This window comes from Grampus griseus, assembly GCF_964374135.1.
Source record: "Grampus griseus genome assembly, chromosome: 7".
NCBI classification, from domain to species: Eukaryota; Metazoa; Chordata; class Mammalia; order Artiodactyla; family Delphinidae; genus Grampus; species Grampus griseus.
In genome coordinates this window covers 7,569,819-7,590,723 of record NC_139001.1, presented here as the reverse complement: position 1 = coordinate 7,590,723, position 20,905 = coordinate 7,569,819, and the positions used below count along the sequence as shown (strand labels likewise).

The following is a 20,905-nucleotide window of genomic DNA, read 5'->3' as shown; positions in this document are numbered from 1 at the left end:
CTCTGTGGTCTGGCCTGAGCCCCTGAAAGCAGAAGGCTCCTCTCTTCCCTGCTTGAGAGAGATTGGCTTGTCCTTTGTCCAGAGGAAAGGCTTGTCTCTAACTAGACCCGTTTAAAGGTCTCCTTCCTCTGCTGCAAGAGGCTGACAGAGCAGCCTTGTCACTGCCTCATGGGCCCTTTGCTGCCTTCCCTCCTTACCCAGTACCAGGGATGTTGTGCGGTTGGAAACTGTCCTCCCAGGGAAGAGGTTGACTCATAGCGGGCTCTTCTGCTTGACAGTGGCAGCTGCCTCTGGAAAGGGAAAGCCGGGCCTCATGAAGTCTCGGAGTAGCTGTCATCCTTGCAGGCCAGCGTTCCAAGCTGAGCCACTCTGTGGATGGACCCCTGTAGGCCTTGATTAGAGCCCGCACTGGCACAGATGGCAGCCTGTAGGGCTGCCTGTTTCCTTGCCATGCTAGGCTCATGGGACGTATTCAGTAAATACTGTTGAGTGAAGGACCGAGTGCCTCTTCGTAGGCACTGGCAAGATGGGAGCCTCTGGACACCGAGAGGATTTGAGCCACTACTTGTAGTCTGGTGGCACAGCGACTGAGGGGTGGCACACGTGCGGCAGAATCTCTGTACAGAGGTGAGAGTGATTACAAACTCGGATGAAATTGGGTGACTAGGAGCTTGCAGGGGAACATGATTCTGTGTCTGTAAAATTTTTTTTTAATTATTTATTTCTGGCTACATTGCGTCTTCGGTGCTGCACGCGGGCTTTCTCTAGTTGCGGCGAGCGGGGCCTCCTCTTCGTTGCGGTGCATGGGCTTCTCATTGCAGTGGCTTCTCTTGTTGCGGAGCATGGGCTCTAAGCGCACGGGCTTCAGTAGTTGTGGCACGTGGGCTCAGTAGTTGTGGCTTGCGGGCTCTAGAGCACAGGCTCAGTAGTTATGGCACATGGGCTTAGTTGCTCCACGGCATGTGGGATCTTCCCGGACCAGGGCTCGAACCCGTGTCCTCTGCTTCGGCAGTCGATTCTTGACCACTGTGCCACCAGGGAAGTCCCTGTGTCTGTAAATTAAATGACTGGAGCAGTTAGTCGCTGACAGGTAAACGAGATGCTCCAAATCTCTACTCTGCAGTTCAGCTCAGCGACATGCTTTGGGCACCTGCTGTGGACAGAGATAAGGGCACTGAGTGCCCAGGGTACCTGGTGAAGCTACCCATCCCAAACCCTCGGACTCACTGGGGAGAGCGGCCCTGCCTCTAGTTACCAGAGGAGGGAATAATAGAAGGTCCAGTTTTACAGAGAGAATCTCAAAGGATGTGTGGGATCTTGCTGGGACAGACAGGAAGGGCTCCCCTGGAAGCAGTCGTGGCACAAGGAGGGGCCCAGAGGTAGGAGAGTGTGCACGGCTTGGTCCAGCCTCATGCAGTGAGCTGTGCAGTTGTAGAAGGAACGCACAGAGCTTTGCAGCAGGACGACGCCGGGGCGCTCTTCCCTGTCTGGCAGACTCGTGTTTCTCCTTCAAGACGCCCGTCTTCTGCCCTGGGGCCCTTCCGGCTTGGCATACCCTCCTCGGCACTTGCCACCCCACCAGTCCCTTGGTCACAGTCCATATTTGTTCACGTGGGCAACCAACCCCCAAAGGGCCTGGACCGTGTTTGATTCATGAATATATTTCCGACATATAGACAGCAGGAAGCCATCAGGGTTCTTACAGATGGAAGTGTCATCAGGCTTGTGTTCAGAAGGATGGCTCAGCTGTGTTATGGAGAGTGGATTAGAGAGAGCAGAGCCAGGGCAGTGGAGAGTGTCGGTGTCCTTGAGAGAAATAATGAGCAATTACAAAGAGCGGCCGGGGCCCGGAAGGCTGGCAGAGACCGGGCACAGCTCCATCGAGGCCCTGGCTCTGCTGTTCTCTGGGTCTTTTGAGTCTGCTTCCTGTGTGAGTTGGCTCCATTCTCAGGCTGGTAGCAAGCAAGTTGCAGCAGTTCTGGCCCTCGTGCCCGGAAGCACCCAGCAAACACTGGCCTCCGTTGGATCACATGACCATTCCTAAAGCAGTGCCTAGGGCCAGGAAATGCCGTGCACTGGCTGGCATGGGTTCCTGATCAGTTACTGAAAGGTGCATGAGGTTACCTTAGAACGGCCAGGTCCAGCCCCGGAGATTGGATCTGCTTCCCCTTGAATCCCCTGGCCTGGGGTGGGAGGGCGTATAGCTGAATGAAACTAGAATACCATTAGGAAGGAGGAAATGACTGCTAGACATGCACTTACGTCTGCTCTAGGGACCAGCTGGACCGATTCATTCATGTATTAAGCCGTGCACATAGTAGGTGCCTACTCCCACACCCACACATACCTACACACCTGCAGGGACACGCTTTGTGGACTGGTTTATCTGGGCAACAGCATCTCATCCTCCTGAATGAATATCAGACCTCTCAGGGAGGACCCCACGCCCCACCCCAACCTCTGACTCTCCGTTTCTCGACTTCTCCTTGCATCTTGTGATTGACTGTTCCATCTCCAAGATCAGACATGGCCTTCTCTCTGACCACAGCCTCCAGTGACTCCCACAAACCCTCTCCTTGACCTCATGGACACCTCGGAGGCCAGTATAGGCCAGTGGTTAGCAACATGGACTACACTTCAGTTCTGCCACTTACTTGCTAATTTACTTAAACTACTCTGCAGTGTAAGGATAGGAGCCAACCTCGCAGGGTTGTTGGGAGGATTAAATAAAGTCACACGTGAAAGGTGCCTAGGACAGAGGACGTACTCAAAGAATATTAACTCCATACAAGACCTCCTTCACCCAGACTCTTCTGTTTTCTTCCAGTCAGTCCCTTCCATCTGTATTTCCTGCCTGTTTCCCCATAGAGTCCCTGATCCATCTGTTGCCAGTATTATACCTCTACTCCCTTGATCCCTCAAACCTATTCTTCCCTCAGGCCTTTCTGGCAAATGCTCAGCTCCACACCCACCTAACTTTCTTCATGCCAGCATCTAGGTTGCTAGAAAAAAAATCATCTGGACAGATGGTTGCTACGGTGACCTCAGCTCCTGTGGCCTCAGCTAGACCCGTAATGCTCCCTGGCAACCCTTATGCTCGTCTCCGGTCAACTGCTTTTCCTGTTCTCCAGAGAAGCAATTTCAAACTTTCATCATATTCCTCCAACTTCCGTTCCTTCCCCCACCAAACCCTCCATTCCTTGCAGGTAATTTGGCCTCCTAGTTCTTAGAAAAGAACGATAATCAGGCTGGCACGTTCCAAACCACCACCATGCCCGCATACCCACCCACCCCAAATCCATAGATAGATCTTCAGCCCCACCCCGCCTTCCCTACCGCTGCAGTGAGAAAGGGTCTTCGCTTGCATGTTGGATTCCACCCCCTCCTGTCATCTCAGGCATCTCTCTCCTGTGTCTTCAACCCCTCCCTCTATATTTCCTCCTTCTAGCAGCATTTAAACAAGTCTCTGTCATCTTACAGTCCACTCTCCTTCAATCCCACATCCTGGTAGCCAGTCCCATTCCGTTCCATTCACCTTGGCTCTTCCCAGCCACTCTGCAGTTTGCTGAGAGAGTTAACACTCATGATCCCCACTTCCTCCCGCTCTGCTCATTTGTCAGCCCATCACGCCCTGACCTCTGCTCCCACCGCTGTCCTGAGGGTTCTCGTTGCTAAATCCTGCGGATTCTTGGTTCAGATGCTTGTTCCTCTCTTACTTGACCTCTTAGAAGGATTTGACGCTGCTGAGTGCTCCCTCCTTACGACGTGTTCCCGCCTTGGCTCCTGTAACGTCATAACTTAGAACACCGTGGCTACCCCTTCTCAGTGTCTGTTGTCCAGCTCTTAAATGTAGCTGTTCTATCGAAAACCTCATTTTCACTCAACATACTCTCTCAGGACCATCTCATCTGCTCCAGTGGCTTCAGTTGCCATCTGTCTTCGCATCCAAAGTTTCCCAGGCCTGTACCTCCAGGTTACGGTCTTGCTTATAAAATTCAGAATTGTTTACACAGCTGCCTACTGGTCACCTCCACTAAGATACCTCTTGGGCACCTTAAAATCAGCACTCCCAGCCCTGCCATTCCTCCTTATCACGGGAAGCATCTACCTGGCTCTCCAAGGCAAAAACCCTTAGACATTCATTGTCTTTGGCTCCTCTCTCTTTTGCAGACTTTATTATCTCCGGGCCATCACCAAGTCCAAAATTCTGGTAAAGTGGCAAGAACACAGGTTCTGGTTGAAATTCCAGTTCTAATTGTGGTTTGAACAAATTACTTCACCTTTTTCCAACTCAAGTTCCTCACCTGTGAAAAGGAAATAGTAATACCGAATTCACTTGGCTGTGGTCACGGGGGACTTCTCTGGCGGTCCAGTAGTTAGGACCCCGCGCTTTCACTGCCGAGGGCCCGGGTTCGACCCCTGGCCGGAGAACTAAGGTCCCACAAGCTGTGCGGCACGGCCCCAAGAAAACCCAAAAACATAAAAACAAAAAAACAAACAAAAAACCAAATGGTTGTGGTCAGGATAAAGGAAAGCCTTTACTTGGTAGGCTTTCAATAAATATGAGGGCTCTTCTGTCTCCATTTCCTCTCTCCCCATCTCCATCACCACCTCTGCTTACTCACCTTATTGTTGAATTGGTGTACATATAGTTTCTTGACCTTGAGAATCCCCCAGGAATGAAGTTTCCCATAATTCCTTCATGACTAAGGACAACAGCTTATACCTCGTCATGCTTCTCATAAAGACTTTGGAAAATGCAAAGAAAGTAAAGCAGTCACTGTTGCCATTTTGATATCGTTCCAGTCTTCTATGCGTTCTTTGTTCTTTTTTTATTGTGGTTTTTTCCCTATATAATTGAGTACACATCCTGCTGCTTTTCATCTAATCCAGATACTTTCCCAGGTTAACAAAAGTTCTTCATAAACAGTTTAATGGCTGCCTGCTATTCTGCATGTGACTACAGTATGGTTTATTTAACTATTTTGCTATTGTTGGCTTTTTAGAGTCTTTCCAGTAAATAATACTGAGGTAAACAGTTTTGCAAAAAAAACCCCACTTTTTCTCCTACGTTTATAATAATTTTTCTAAGCCGTAAATTCATAACTTGAATCACTGAATTGAAGGATTTGAAAATTTCTAAGCAGTGCAGTCTGAAGTGGACTAAATGAATATAGGCCTTACCTTAACTACAAAGAGGGAAGTAAAGAAAAAAGCGTTGTAATTAACAGATATTTTAAAATAATTGTTTTCTGTTTTACTGAAAGAGGGCTTGGAAGATCCAAGCAGTGCTCTGTGGGGAAAACATGCCTTTGACTTGAAGTTCCTGGGTCCATGATGGTAAAGGAGGTCTTGTTTCTGTTTTTGTATTTTCATCTGGGTCAGTGAGAGGACAGGCCATTCCTACAAGCTCGTTTCCCTCTAAGGAAGAGAAAAATCATCCAGCATCTAATGATGCAGATCATTAGTTGTGTCAACAGCCTTGCAGTTAAAAAAAGAAAAGTTATAACAATGTATCCTCCTAATGTGCAGTTAATTTTAGTTAAAACTTCCCTGGTGATTTTAATTTTTTAATTTAATTTAACTTATTATTAGTTTGTTTGTTTGGCCCCGCGGTGCAGCTTGAAGGATCGTAGTTCCCCGACCAGGGATTGAACCCGGGCCACCGCAGCGAAAGCGCCAAGTCCTAGCCACTGGGCCACCAGGGAATTCCGCCCCTGGTGATTTTTAAACCCAGTGAATTTGTAAATCTAGTAAATGGCCCTGCATTTGGAAATGTTAGAGCTGCCATAGCCAGCTGGGCTCTAGCAAGACACACACAACTCACTGAGCTCGGGCTTCCCAGCAACACCCGAGCGCTCCCCTCAGAATCCATTTTTTTTTTTTTTTTTACATCTTTATTGGAGTATAATTGCTTTACAATGGTGTGTTAGTTTCTGCTTTATAACAAAGTGAATCAGTTATACATATACATATGTTCCCATATCTCTTCCCTCTTGCGTCTCCCTCCCTCCCACCCTCCCTATCCCACCCCTCCAGGCGGTCACAAAGCACCCAGCTGATCTCCCTGTGCTATGCGGCTGCTTCCCACTAGCTATCTCCCTTACGTTTGGTAGTGTATACATGTCCATGCCTCTCTCTCGCTTTGTCACAGCTTACCCTTCCCCCTCCCCATATCCTCAAGTCCATTCTCTAGTAGGTCTGTGTCTTAAATACTGTATGCTAACACATATATATGGAATTTAAGAAAAAAAAAATGTCATGAAGAACCTAGGGGTAAGACAGAATCCAGAGTTTATTACCAGATTCCTTGTTCCTGATCTTCCCTAATCAGGAAAAGCTACTGAGTGCCTCAAGGTTAACATGTCCAGGACTTCCCTGGAGGTCCAGTGATTAAGACGCTCTGCTCCCATTGCAGGGTTGCAGGGGCCACGGGTTCGATCCCTGGTCAGGGAAGATCCCACATGCCTCGTGGCACAGCCAAAAAAATGTTAACATGTCCAGAACCAGACTTTGGACTCTCTACCCATCCCCGCATTCAGTCTTCTCACTCAGCAATGAAACCACCACCTGCCTGGTTGTTTAAATCAAAAACTTGAACCATCCTTGATTTCTTCTTTTCTGTCCTCACCACTCCCCAACACCAAATCCATCAGCATATTCTGCTGATTCTACTTCTAAAAATTTACTTGAGATCTCAAATTGTCCATTTCTCTCCATCTTGCCCAACTGCCCTTTCGTCCCAGCCCCCTTCACTGCTCACCTGCACTACTCGATAGCCTCCCACGGGGCTCCTACTTCTGCTCTCTCCTCTACAATCTTTTCTCTATGCAGTAGCTAGAGGGATCCTGCGAAAACTTAACTGTGGTCATGTCACACACCCGCTCCTTAAGACATGTCAGAGGCTTCCCTTTGCTAGTAAGGTAAAGGCCAGAAACTCTAACATGGCTGAGAAGGTCCTGTGTACCCTGCCCTGGCCTTCCTCTCCAGCATCGTTGCCCACCATTTCCCCATACACATCCTTCAGTTCCCCTTCAGTTCCTGCAACTCCTGCACCGAGGGCTCTATACATGTTATGTTCTCTGCTGAGGAGGACCCTCTTCTCTCCCCATCCATCCTTTCCACAGTCTAGGTAACCCCTCCTTCCCACTTTCCCAGTCTAGGCCAGGTTATTTACTTCTGTAGAAACATGGGAGGTTTTTTCCTTCTTTAGAGAACCTATTCCAAAGTTTCATGTATATAAAAAAAGGTTTTCCATTCATCAGCATAATTATGTGATTGATGTCTGTCTCTTCTACTAGACCATAAGATCCTCTCTGCTTACTGTTCACTGTTCTTTCCCCATCAGCTACTCAGTGTCTGGCACAAAGTAGGTGCTTAATAAAAAAAATTGGTTGCATGTTAACTGAAGAAGTCAAGTCCTGGTAACAGTCCTCCTTGACAACAGTGTCCCCGTAAGGTGCGGGCTCTTCCCAGAGCGGGCAGACCCGGGTTCTCCACAACACATCATCTTGAGGGAGTGTGATTTCGCTTGTCTTGTTGTTGTTGTTGTTTTTCATTTCAGCTATCAGAATGAATAGAGCATGCTACCTGAAACTTACTTGTTTTTCTCTTCTCTCCTTATTCAGCTAAAGCTTGCTTTTACTCTGGACCACGAGACAGGATTGCCTCAAGGATGTCACATCTACGAGTACCGTGACAGCAACAAGTAAGTCACTCTGTGGGAAAGAGTTGTCAGCTTACCATGTCCTGCAGGGGTAGCACCCATAGCCTTCCTTACACTGGGCTTCCCCGACAAAGGGATTGTCAGGGAGGAAATCACACTTTTTGTGACTGTACTAGAAAATAGCTGGCACAAAAATGTTTCTCCTGTAAAATCTCTTTTGCCCTTCAATATAGGACTTGGAATACTTGTGTAGGAGCAGGTGTAATGTATTAGAAGTCTATTTCAAAGCAAAGCCTCCTTTCCAGGCTCCAGCTCCTCTAGATACTCCCCTACCCACTTCATCTCCAATCATGCGCTTGCTAATTGGGTTCACTGTGTGACTTTGGCTTTTGTTGTCATTCAGTCTGACTAAACTATGTTTATAGGTTTGTTGTGATACTCCACCTTGTGAATTTTTCTTTCTTTCTTTCTTTAAAAAAGTTTTTTAAATTTTTAAAATATGTTTTATTGGAGTATAGTTGACTTACAATGTTGTGTTATTTTCAGGTGTACAGTAAAGTGAATCAGTTACACATGTACATATATTCACTCCTTTTTTAGATTCTTTTCCCATATAGGTCATTACAGAGTATTGAGTAGAGTTCCCTGTGCTATACAGCAGGTCCTTATTAGTTATCTGTTTTATATATAGTAGTGTGTATATGTCAATCCCAATCTCCCAATTTATCCCTCACCGCCCCCTTACCTTGGGAATTTTAGAGTTGGGGTACTTCTGGGTACTTACAGAGGTTTAAGTTGGTGGCCTTATTAGAAAGATGGCGCCTGGCATAGTTTTATACACCTCTTCTCTTCATCACAGACTGCCTCCTTGACTGTGTATTTTTGTCTGTGGGCCAGTGAAAGTGGTGATGAGTGAGATAAAGGGCGTGTGCCCTGATGATGACAAGGACTGATGAATGGTGAGGGCAGCTACCCTTGGGCTCCTACTGTGTGTTAGGCACAGTCCAGGGACACTACGTTTGTCATCCCACTTAATTCTCATGGTAACCTGAAGAGTTTTCTTTTATTATTGTTGTACTTGCAGAAGCTGAGGTCTAGGGAATGTATGTAACTTGTTCAAGGTCACTTGCCACAGCTGTGTGAGGCAGCGGTCAGCATTATCACATTAATTCGGGGAAGAAAATAGATGAAAGGCAATTGATGTCCCAAGTTGCTACTTTTGGAAACCTCATTGATGACAAGAATCGTCCCAACCTGGACTCAAGGACTAATTGTTTGAATATCCAACTGTTTAATTTTATCCAGTGGAAGGATCAAATAGGCACAGGCCAGTGGAATCATACATTACCTTCCAGAAGAGAAATTCACGTCTTCTTCAAGAGCTCATGCTCTGTTATGGGTGGAAGATGGGTTACTGTGTGCCTTTGTGACCAAATTTCCATTCAGATTACTTTCAAGGCATTATTCCTCTTTGTAATCTATCTCTAGGAGGATGCTATCGTCAGCTATTGTGTACCCTCAATTCCCACCAAGTTAGTCATTCAGAAAAGGTTGAGCAAGCATCCTTTAACACCATCATTCCTCCTCTTGGATGGCACTGTTTCTGGAAGACAGTTACAGGATTTCTAGGCCATTGTGTCAGAGATACAGTCTCAGCTTCTGATAATGCTTGGTTCAGTAGAGAAGTAGGGCTAGACTTCTCTGGGTCAGGACTGACGGGGCCAGGTGAGCGAGTCCCTTGGTGGCAGGGGCAAGCATTGTTAGGGAGTGAGAGAATTGTAAGCGATAAGCCCTCCTTGTCAGCGCTGCCCTGAGCTCCCTGATGCTTGCTGGATGGCCGTGGATGGCAGCCCGTCACACGACAGCTTGTGGCCGCAGAAACACAGTGGCGTCAGGCTCAGGGGTGTTTACATACTCCAATTCTGGCCTGACTCTCTGCTCTTTGGAAATAAGGTTGGCAGAGTTTTTGTTCAGTGGGAGAAGGGCACCAGCTTTAAGTTCATGTCTGAGCAGTTCAGAGGTCCGGTGACAACAACTTACGTTGTCTTTAAAACCGATCGGAGAAAGTAGCCTAACTCTGTTTCTTGGCCTAATTCCCAACTCCTAGCATATTATCAGAACAAGCAATGTAGGAGAGGATGTAGGAGCTGTAAGTACTGATGAGCTTTGGACCAAAGACCTGTAAAAGAAAGCCTTTGTGTAGGAAACTGGGTAGGAGCCATGATCTCGGAAAGTATGACTATCAGATGCCTCAGTGGTCCCTCCCTACCGTTCTCTCTTGCTAGAGGCAGTCTTGGAGTTTATTCTCAACCCGTGGACAAGTTTTCTAACCTCCCCGAGCCTCAGGTTTCTTCATCTGTTAAGAACAATGGGACTAATGATAACTTTTCTGGCATGATTGTCATGGGGATTGAACGGGAAGACATTGTCGCCGGCCTAGCACGTAGAATGCCCACAGTAAACGTTGACTGCCTCTCCTGAAAAATCGTGTCAGGAAAATCCTCATGACTTCGCTTCTGTTTTCCCAGTGCCAGCAGGGCTGCATCCCTGCACCGTGGCTGCAGCTGGCAGAGTTTTGAGTAGGGAAGAGGCTGGTGCACGCTCCTCTGACAGCCCTCAGCTGTGAGCGCTCTGTCCAAAGGCAGCCTCCCCTCCCTGTGAACTGTGAAGTCAAGCGTGGAGAACCCCGTGAGCTTGCCTGCGACTTTCTCCTCTCTCCCAGGCTCTGCCCTGTGGTCCTCTGTTTACTTTTAGGGACAGTTCCCTCGACTACCTGAATCTCAACATTGGTGTTTAGGAAATGAGGAGATTCCACCCCAGGCCCTAAGGGGCCCATGTTGTCTCAGCCAAGTAACATGAAGGCAACGGCAGCAGAGAGATGAGGTTCTACATATAAAAGAAATTAGCTGAATATTAGTTTGGTACATTTAATAATTGAAACTACCGCTTTTATCTGGGTATTCTCTGCAGTATAATTTGTAATCATTTTCGTATTTATCCCTGCCAAATTCAGTCCATCAGCAAAGAAGTTTTTCTGAGTAGGTACTGTGGTGCTCGGTAGTTCTCCCCAGTGGCCTTTTCCTATTAAATGGAGTAGTCCTGAAAGTAGGCACTCCGCTTTTATACTTCCTGGACTCTCGTGTCAGCTTCCTTTCCTGGAATATCCTAGTAGCCCCGATCCGTGACTCTATGTCATCCCGTTCTTCTCCGTCAAGAAGCTCGTTTAGCCTCTGTGCTCCAGGGAGGACAGGCCCTGGGACTTGTCCATCTCTGGTGGGACTTAGACCCTGGAGGGCACGGCTCTCAGGTAAGCATTCTTAAAGCTCTGAGGTCATTAGGGGAAAGAAGCTGAGGCACCTATTGTGCCTCAGGTTAGCTTAGTAAAGCTCTTCTCCTTGAATTATTCTGCCAGCCTCCCAAACACTGTTCAAATCTGCATCTAAGAGGTGTGAGGCACCGGCCTCCCCGCCACCCTGACAGGTACTGCCAGTTGCAACCCACAGACCTGGGGACCACCTTCTTTTTCTCTGTTGCAGAAACCTCACCTGCCTTTAATATGCATGTTAAATCCAGTGAATCCAGAACTGATTGAAAGTCATGTGTTTCCAGTTAGGGCTCGGAGGTCTCTTCAGAGAGCAAAGAACAGGCCTAAAAGTGTGAACAAGTGATTCATGAGAATTCAGTTCAACATTTATTAAGCCCCTACTCCATACAACGTATTGTGCGAGGCACTAGGGAGACAGAGATAAATGGGGCCTGGTCTGTGACCTCAAGGAGTTTGTGTAACTAGAAGAAGGCACTGCAGCACCCTCCAGGGTGCGCTCCAGCGGTGAGAGTTGAGAGCCGTGGGAGCAGTACTGAGGCCAGTGGCTGCTTCTGACTTGGGAGCAACTCCGTGGATGGTGGCGCCCTGCACAGACAAACAGCTTTGTCCACATACTCCCCACCGTCCTCCTCTTCACCGCGAGGACGGCTGAGCTCCTGTGCAAAATGCCCTCCCTGCCTTTAGCTCTTTCACCTCCAGCGCTTCCACTCTGCAGCCTGAGGGAGCTTTACGTGCCTTTTCATTCTGGTTGCTTTTGCGATGTTATTTTTGTCTTCAGTGTTCTGCCATTTTACTACATTACGTCTAAGAGTAGATTCATCTGTACAGCTTAGGACTCAGTGTAGTTCTTCCCATTTTGAAATTATCTATTATCTGTTTTATTCTCCCTAATCTGTTCTTTTGGAGCTCCTGTTAGAAACCTACCATCTTATTCTTTCTCTTTTTCCTCCTCCTTTTCTGCCAGTGCTGCATTGTGGGGCACGTCCTCAAAAATGTCCGTCGGTTTACTGGTCTCCTTATAGCTGTTTATAATCTGCTCTTGGATACCCCTTCCTGATTTGGGTGTTTAGTTTTAATTTTTAGAAGTTCTGTTGGGAGCTTTTTAAAATCAGCCCATTATTTTTTTTTTACTGTTCTTTTTCTCCTGTCCTAGTTTTTCACTATGATTTCTGTTCCTTTCATCTCTGCCAGTTATTTTGATTACACTCATTTTATAGCCTCTTTCTGATTGTTCACTTATTTCTAGTTCTAAGGGTACCAGTTCTCCCACATGTCGTCTCTATTGACTTGCCTTTATGGTGGTTCATTTTTCCACACGGTTTGTTCTTTTTTATCAGGAGATTGTCTTAAGCAGGGATTGTGTTCGCTGTGAGAGTCCCATATGCCCCCGGTTGTGGATGCATTCTTCCATTGCTTTTGCCATTATTCTGCCATGAGCCTGGGAGTTCTGTAGGTCTTCTGCCAGTTTGGTGTTAACCTCGTGGCTTAGGGTTCTCAGAACCCGGGTAGTGTGCATTCAGCCTTGACACACACATGCGGTACAGGCTTGGAATCCCATCCCACAAAGGAGTGCCTCCCCTCCGCGCCATATACAGACATTCCTCTGGGCTGTGAGAAGGGTCTTCCTGGTCCCTGTTCAAAGACCAGCAGCCCTTCCTGGATCCTGGCTTTCTGCAGGGCTCTCAGTTCCAGTTCCCGGCCAGGTCTTCTCCCTTCTGTGGGCATGAAAACCTTAACTCCTATAACTGTATCAAGGTCTCCTACCCCCGGCCCTCCTTTGCTATGGTAATGATTATGGCTTTGACTTAGTTTCCTCTTCATTTCAAGTAGCTGGGAATTTTCCCTTCTTTCTTTAATGCTCAGTCATAGATTATCCTTTTGGTATATCTTATCCATCTTTTCTTTGTGTTTGTGTTGGGAAAAAGGTCCACATCAGTTCAGTTTACCATCTTGTCAGAACCAGAAGTCTAAATAAACTTTTGAAAATGTGAGTCTGATTACTCATTCATTCAACAAGCGTACAGAGAGTTTCTGCTGGGTACCAGTACAGAACTAGTCACTGAGGCTGCAGCGCTGAATAAACACTCACATGGCCCTCAGGGGCTCATAGGCTAGAGGAAGGGACTGGGCAGCCGTCACCAGAAGACAGCTCTGTGATTAGGCGCTTACCCGCTCCAGCGTACCCCACATTCCATCCTGCCAGACCATCTTGAGTCTGCCGCATGCAAGGTGTCTCTGTGTGACCATGCCATGCCCCGTTTCTAGAACACCACTGTTTCCCACTGCCCACTCACACCCATCTAGGTAATCTCTACTTCTCCTTCCACTCTCAGCCCAGTATTACTTCTTCTGGGAAGCCATTCCAACCCCTGACAGCCATCACGAAGGCATGAGTGCCTTCTCCACAGTCCTCTGCCACACCTGTCCGCTTCTGCTTCTGCTTCAGCACTCATCACAGTGCACTTCAGGCACTGGTTTACTTGTCTCCTACTTCCTCTACGCTGAGTCCTTTTTTTTTTTTTTTTTAACATCTTTATTGGGGTATAATTGCTTTACAATGGTGTGTTAGTTTCTGCTTTATAACAAAGTGAATCAGTTATACATATACATATGTTCCCATATCTCTTCCCTCTTGCGTCTCCCTCCCTCCCACCCTCCCTATTCCACCCCTCCAGGCTGTCACAAAGCACCAAGCCAATATCCCTGTGCCATGCGGCTGCTTCCAACTAGCTATCTACCTTACTACGTTTGTTAGTGTGTATATGTCCATGACACTCTCTCGCCCTGTCACAGCTCACCCTTCCCCCTCCCCATAACCTCAAGTCCGTTCTCTAGGAGGTCTGTGTCTTTATTCCTGCCTTACCCCTAGGTTCTTCATGACATTTTTTTTTCCCTTAAATTCCATATATATGTGTTAGCATACGGTATTTGTCTCTCTCTTTCTGACTTACTTCACTCTGTATGACAGACTCTAGGTCTATCCACCTCATTACAAATAGCTCAATTTCGTTTCTTTTTATGGCTGAGTAATATTCCATTATATATATATGCCACATCTTCTTTATCCATTCATCCGATGATGGGCACTTAGGTTGAGTCCTTTTAGGGTCAAGGCCTTGTTTTGTTTATTTCAGTACCCGTAGTGCCTAGCCACAGAGGTTGGGAGACCTAATTGAATCCTTTTAGAGAGGGAACCTGGCTACTCAGCCTTTGTCTTTCCAACCTTTGTCTTTTCATTTTTTGTGGGATTATCATGAGGATTAAATTATACATGACATGAGGGAAAACGGTTTCCTTGGATGGTTTATGCATTCTGAAGAACTAACACATAGAAGAAAGAGACTGCAAACATTTGATTTAATTCTGTAAATATCGTAGTAATTGCAGTTATTTACATCACTACCTACCATTTTTTGCCTGATAGGAGGGCATAGTAATAATTATAAAGAGCATTAAATATGCCAAGCAAACTTGCAGCAGCTGAGTATAATTGCAAGGCTACACTTTGTTCACGACCTGTCGAGTTTCTGATCCGTAGCATAATAGTGATAGGAGCTACCACCTCCTGAATGCCCACAGCTCACCAGCACTGGGCTAGGGGCTTACCCAAGTTATTTCTAGTTTCAAAACCATTCAAGACAGATCTTATTTTTATAGTTTTACAGATTTCAAAAAAGTCAAGGAGGTTATATTATTTTCACAGTTTTACAGATTAAATAAAATAAAAACAAAACAAGGCTGAGAGTCAGAGAGGTTAGCCTGCCCTAGGTCACACCATGGTCAAGAGCAGAGCCTGAATTTTCCTCTAGTTCTAGCAGATTCCAAAGCCCATTCTGGCCTGCCCCTGTGAAGGAGAGGGACGGGGAAAGGGGGCTGGACAGGCAGAGTGTCAGCCCACGGTGCTGTTCTCAGGTCCCACAGGGGCGGGCCTGCCTCAGGACCCCTGCCGTGCCCAGTCACCCCTGGGCACAGGGATCCAGAGGGCCAGGGCCGTTTGCCTGGACGGGGCTTCTTGTGGGCAGCCGCAGCCCACCCCTTGCCCTGCACAGATCCGTTTCTCCGCTCGTGTGGGGAGCAGCTTCTCTTTGGCTCCCGTGGCCTCTGTCCTTAGAAAGGACGTGTTAATGGGACAGACCACCGCCTCTGCTGCCCATAGAGTTCTTCTCACCTTCAGCCGGCACCTCAGCAGGTCCATAGAGTTCTTCTCACCTTCAGCCGGCGCCTCAGCAGGTCTTGGCAGCGTAGCTGGTGGTGTGACTCAAAACTTCATTGGGAGGTTCCGAGCCCTTGGTTGTCACATCCTTCTCAGGACAGGGTTGACACATATGTCCATGTGTCTGTTCACAGTCGCGCAAGGGAGCACCAGGAGAGTCCCTCCCCACCATGATGCGACTCCTCCTCTCATCTGCTGACCCCTGGATACACAGCGGGAAGAATCCTGGCAGTAGCATCACTTGTAGTTCAGAGGGACCCTTGTTGTGTTACCCCTGGCCTGAGCTACCTTGGGTTCCATCACCCCCATAGGCGTTAATGAGCCCAGCTCTGTGACTGCCTCTTCTGCTGTCCTTGGTGGCCCGCAGATCTCCTACCAGTCTCCTTAGCAATGCTGGTATTCCTCTCCCCAGCACACTTCTGATGAGCCTGGTGAAGGGAGTGTCCTGTGGGCCCCCCCACAGCCCATAGGCCTCCGCTAGGTCTTCCGGACTCAGCCTGTTTCTTCCTCCCCCAGCTGTCTGCCAGGGCAGCTCACGCCCTTCCATTTGCTCAGCCTTAGCTGTCGCTGTCTGCAGGCCTCTAAGGACCACTCCAGCAGCGAGCTTGCCCCGTCCCTTAGGGTCTTTGAAAGGGTGCTGAATCCCACATCCCAAGAAAATTCGCCCAAAACAGTAAATTCTTGCTCATCTCATCTCCTGGCCCCTTTGATGAAGGCCCTCAAATCCTGCTAGCTCATCCTTCCCACTCTTGGTATATAATCTCTTTCTGCCTTATCAGGCCCAGCACATCCCCAGCCCCAGTTTCCCTGACATTTAAACCTAGTTACGGGCCTTGAAGCCCCAGAAATGAGGTGGGGGATGCAGGGTGGGCCCCCTGCATGTCTTGCAGCACAGGATGTCACTAGCCTTCCGCAGGGAGTGTGGGCCACATTTCTGTAAGCTGCCTCTGTAAGAGGCCCTCTGGCTCTCCGGCTTAGCCTGCAGCTGCTGGTTGAGGGCCCTCAGCCTGTCACCGTCTCCCTGCTGGGCACCGTGTGCCTCACTTCATGGTCCTGGTAGACGCTGCACCACCCGGGCTCTCAAATGCTTGAATCAACACGGTCAAGCAAAGGCTTTTTCCCAGGTCACCACTGGTGAGTCTTTGAGCAGCTGGGCCACTACTTTGTGCCAGGGATTCTCCATGCCCCACATTCGACTCAGAAGAGTGTCGTCTCTGCCCACTGGGTAGTAAGCGAGCCAGGCCCCAAACTCCATCTCTTTGCCTCTCTCTCAGACCCACTCCAGTACCACTGTGTTAACACATCAGGTCTGCTGAGAAGCAGATGCCAGGACAGGATTAGAAGGGGAGAGAAGAGGAGAAGGCAGGAAGAGAGTCTTCAGATCTTGACACAAGCTCAGCCCCTGTGGAGGAAGGCATAGGAGGAGGACTGGGTAGGAAGAGTCTTGGGCTGCAGCCCAGTTTTAAGAAGGTTCATCCAGACTGATGGGAAGTCCTGGAACCAAAGTCACCTGCTGGAGAAGCCTCACATCCTGCAGGTCCTTCGAGTGCTTAGTCACCGGCTGGGAGCAGCCCTCGGGAAGTGTGGCCTTGGTGTCAATGCAGTGGTGGGTCAGGGGCTGCGGCTGGGCCACCAGGCCATTTATGCTCCCGTGGCAGGAGAGCTGAGAGGCGCCTTTTCGTGGCCACCGCACTCAGGCAGGAGAAAGAGCAGAGCTCCTGGATAAAGCCCTGCCTCTAATTCGTTTCCTCCTCTGCTTGGTTCGTGTCCTCTTCCTTCACCTAAATAAGCAGATGGAATATTTCCCAGCAGCCCTGACAACTTCAGACCAACACTAACACTTCCCAGTGTTCCCAGTACTTTGGAAATGACACTGTGTGCCTGCACCTCGGACCTGATGCCAGTTCCTCAGGCTAAGGAGTGGTGTTACCTGAGAGCCTCCAGACCTCCCGCTGACACTGCCAGGTTAGAATGAAGAATGCCTTCCTTGTTCCTGGTGAAGCCCTTGGTTAGGAGAAAGGAGAGCTGGAAATCAAGGCGGAGGAGGAGGGCTTTTGGGGAAATTGGAGGCAACTCAGCCAGAGAAAGGTGCCAGAAGTGACCTCATGGGAGCAAGCCGGCAGCTGCAGCGGGCGTCTTGGAGTCAGCCACTTGCGGTGCGGGTGGGAGCTCACTGTTTTCCACCGCAGCCTTTAGTGTCGGGCTTCGGTGTGATGCGGGCATGACTCCTGCTTAAGCTGCTGGAATCAAGACGGTGATCAGTGAGGGATGCGCTTCTCCACTTCCACACCGTGCAGAGAGATGGTGGGGGCTCCTGTTCCCTCCCACCACCTCACTCCGTGCAGCAACAATAATGGTATCCTGGGTGCCAAAATGCAGTTTCATTTGACCTGAGTTTTCCCTATAGGAAGGGAAGGGGGTGAGTATGAACACTCCCACTTACAGAAAGGGAGGCCAGTTCCCCTAGTGGTGCCCTGGCCCCCCCAGCTCAAGCTGTAAACCAGAGGTAGAGCCAGCAGGCTTCTCCCTGGGATACTGCCTCAGCCATGTGATACACGGCAGGGGTGGGGCCTGGAACAGCTACACAGAGTGATGCTGAACTTGCCTGTGGGTCCTGGGCAGGGAGGGCAGCAAGGCCTGGGTCAGCAAGACTGACTTCTGTGTAGCTTACATTACCATTGGGTTACAGTCACCCAGTCTCCCACAAATGTAATGCAGCCCACAGGTGGCCAGGGCAGGGAAGCTCTTACTCAGCTGTGTTGAGTCAGCACCCTTTCCCTACGTCTTGGGAGAATGGGGGGAGGGGGTGCGGTGGAGCCTGAAGCCATGCTGTAAAGCACTGAATTGTCTCATCAGAGGTTTCCTATGCTGCTGGGCCAGGGTGCTCAGCCCCTGATAGAAATTGCTAGCTCCTCGGCTCCTGCCGACATTCTAAGGGCAGAACTGATCAGAGTGAGGAAATGTGGAAGCCAGCGGCAATGGGGAGATTATACTGGACAGAGGCCAGATGCAGACACATCATGCACACTGGTCCCCGTGTCTCAGCACGTAGGGTGACTTAATATCCACTCCACTATTTTCTTCCATAGTCAACACTCTGGAAAATAGATTCTTACATAAACTCACTTTGTGAAACTTATTTTTGAACTATGACATGCATAGAGAAAAGTGCGCAAGTCATGTGCATCTAGTTCAAAGAGTATTAGCAAACAAACACACCCATGTAACTATCACCCACATCAAGAAATAGAACATTTCGGCACCCCAGGAGCTTCCAGCATACCCCTCTCTCCTCCAGAAAGGAATCCACCATCATTGCTTCTGACACTACAAATTAGTTTTGCCTGGCTTTGAACTTCATATAAACGGAATCATTCAGTGGCTTCTCTTTTGTGTCTGACTTTCTTCTTTCAGCGTTATGTTTTTGAGAATTCATCGTTGTTGCTGCATATAGTCCTAATTCATTCATTTTGATTGCTATAAGTCTTCCTTTGTATGAATACATTGTAATTTATCCAATCTGCATTAATTCAGTCAACATTTGAGTTGTTTCCAATTTGAGGTTGTTATAAATAATTCTGCTTATACGTGTCTTTTGGTGCACACATGCACATATCTCTTTTGAGTGTATACCTAGGAGTGAAACTACTAACTCAGAGAAAATACCCACTTTAGTGGATACTGCCAAATGATTTTCCTAAGTGGTTGTACCAGTTTAACACTCCTGCCAGCAACATATGATATTTCATATATTTATTGGCCGTTCAGTAGAATGCCTTTTCAAATTGTGTGCCCATTATTCTTCTAGGTTTTCCGTTTTTCTTGTTGACTTATAGTTCACTCTATTCTGGGTGTGAGTCCTTTGTTGCTTATACATGTTGCAGATACCTTCTACTCAGTAGCTTGCCTTTTTACTCTCTTTGGTGGTGTTTAAATGAACAGAAATTCTTCATTTCAATGTAGTTCAGTGTATCGGGTTTTTTCTTTATGGTTAATTCTTCTTATATCCCATTTAAGAAAACTATATAAACATCATGAAGACATGTTTGGTATTAGAGTTCTCCAAGAAACAGAACCAGTAGGCTATATATATATATATTTATTTTTATTTATATTTGTGTATATATATAAGGAGATTTATTATGAGGGATTGGCTCATGTGATTATGGAGGCTGAGAAGTCCCATGATCTGCTGTCTGGTAAGCTGGAGAACCAGGAAAGTCAATGGTAACTCCCAGTCTGTGGGGAGGAGAAGATAAGACGAGAGGGCAAGCAGTGAGAGGAAGAACTCCCTCCTCACCCTTTGGCTCTGTTCAGGCCTCCCACGCTGGGGAGGGCAGTCTACTTTATCCAATGCAAGTGCTCACAGACACACTCAGAAATAATGTTTAATCTGGGCACTCTGTGGCCCGTCCAGTGGACACAGGCAATTAGCCATCAACATGTTCTTACATTATCTTCTAGAAGCTCTATTGTTTTACCTTTTCTATTTTAGACCATAATCTACTCAGAAATGAGTTTTGAATATAGTACAGCAAGTTTCAGTTTTTCCCGTATGGACATCTAATCGACCCAGCATCATTCCTACTGCTCCACAGGGCCACCTTTGTCAAAATGAAGGGTCTGTATCTGCACGGATCTGTATCTGCACTCTGTTCTGTTTCAGTGATCTGCGTGTCTCTTGTGCCAGTGCCACACTGTCTTAATCATTGTACCTTTATTATAAGTCTTGATATTCAGTAGAGTTAGACCTTTCCACCTTGCTACTCCTCAATAAAGGGCACCTAGCCTATTCCTGGCCCTTTCCATTTCCATGGAAATTTTAGAATCAGTGTCAGTTGCCACACACATGCACACAGACTTGCTGGGATTTACACTGAGATTGCACTGGCTTTACACTGAGACCAAGTTGGGAAAAAATTAACCCTTTTATGATTGTCTTCTACTCCACAAACATGGTGTATCCCACTCTTTATTTAGGTCTTCTTTAATTTTTCTCAGTAACGTTTCATAAATTTTTGTGCAGTGGTCTTCTTGATTATCTCTCATTAGATTTACTCCTAGGTATTTAATGTTTGTGATGCTATTTAAAATGGTATTTATAAATTTCCTTGTCTCTTTGTTGCTGATGTATGGAAGGACAGTTTATTTTTATTGACCCTGTGTCCAGTGACCTTGCTAAATTTATTCAAATAATTCATCTGCAGATTTTTTCTGATTTTCTCTGTACCCAGTTTTACTTATTCCTTTCCAGTATCAACACCATTTGTGTCTTTTTCTGGCCTCGTAGTGCTATACAGTATTTAATGGAAGTGACGATAGCAGGCGTCCATGTCTTGTTCTTGATCTTAGAGAAAAGGGTTTTTACCACAAACTCACTTTTAAATTATGAAAACTTGCACTAAAATTCCCTTTTGTATACATTTGATTTTACTTTTCCCCAAGTTGATCTTTCAATTCGAAGGTACTTTTAAGTTTGAAATGTGGCAGTGGTGGTTTTTGTATGTTAAGAGGTAGGCAGATGGAATATCACAAGACTGTGACTCCTTATTTTAACCTTGTGAGGAAGACTTTGCCTTGTCCGTTTTACAGACGGATCGCGTGGCTGATACAGCTGAGCAGGGGTTGTAACAGGTGGTGTCGGACCCAAAGCCCAGGCTGTTCTTACTACTCCTCGATTCCCTGGTAGAATATTGAATGT

General features: G+C 47.4%; 1 protein-coding gene across 4 annotated transcripts in view; it reads left to right on the top strand.

The window, feature by feature from the left end:
• Positions 1–20,905, top strand: part of DIS3L2 (DIS3 like 3'-5' exoribonuclease 2) — a 374,067-nt gene that overhangs the window by 326,660 nt on the left and 26,502 nt on the right. For all 4 annotated transcript variants that reach the window (XM_082658674.1, XM_082658675.1, XM_082658676.1 and 1 more), the window contains exon 14: positions 7,629–7,708. In XM_082658674.1, coding sequence (XP_082514800.1) covers positions 7,629–7,708 — 80 coding nt within the window. The remainder of the gene's footprint in view (positions 1–7,628; positions 7,709–20,905) is intronic.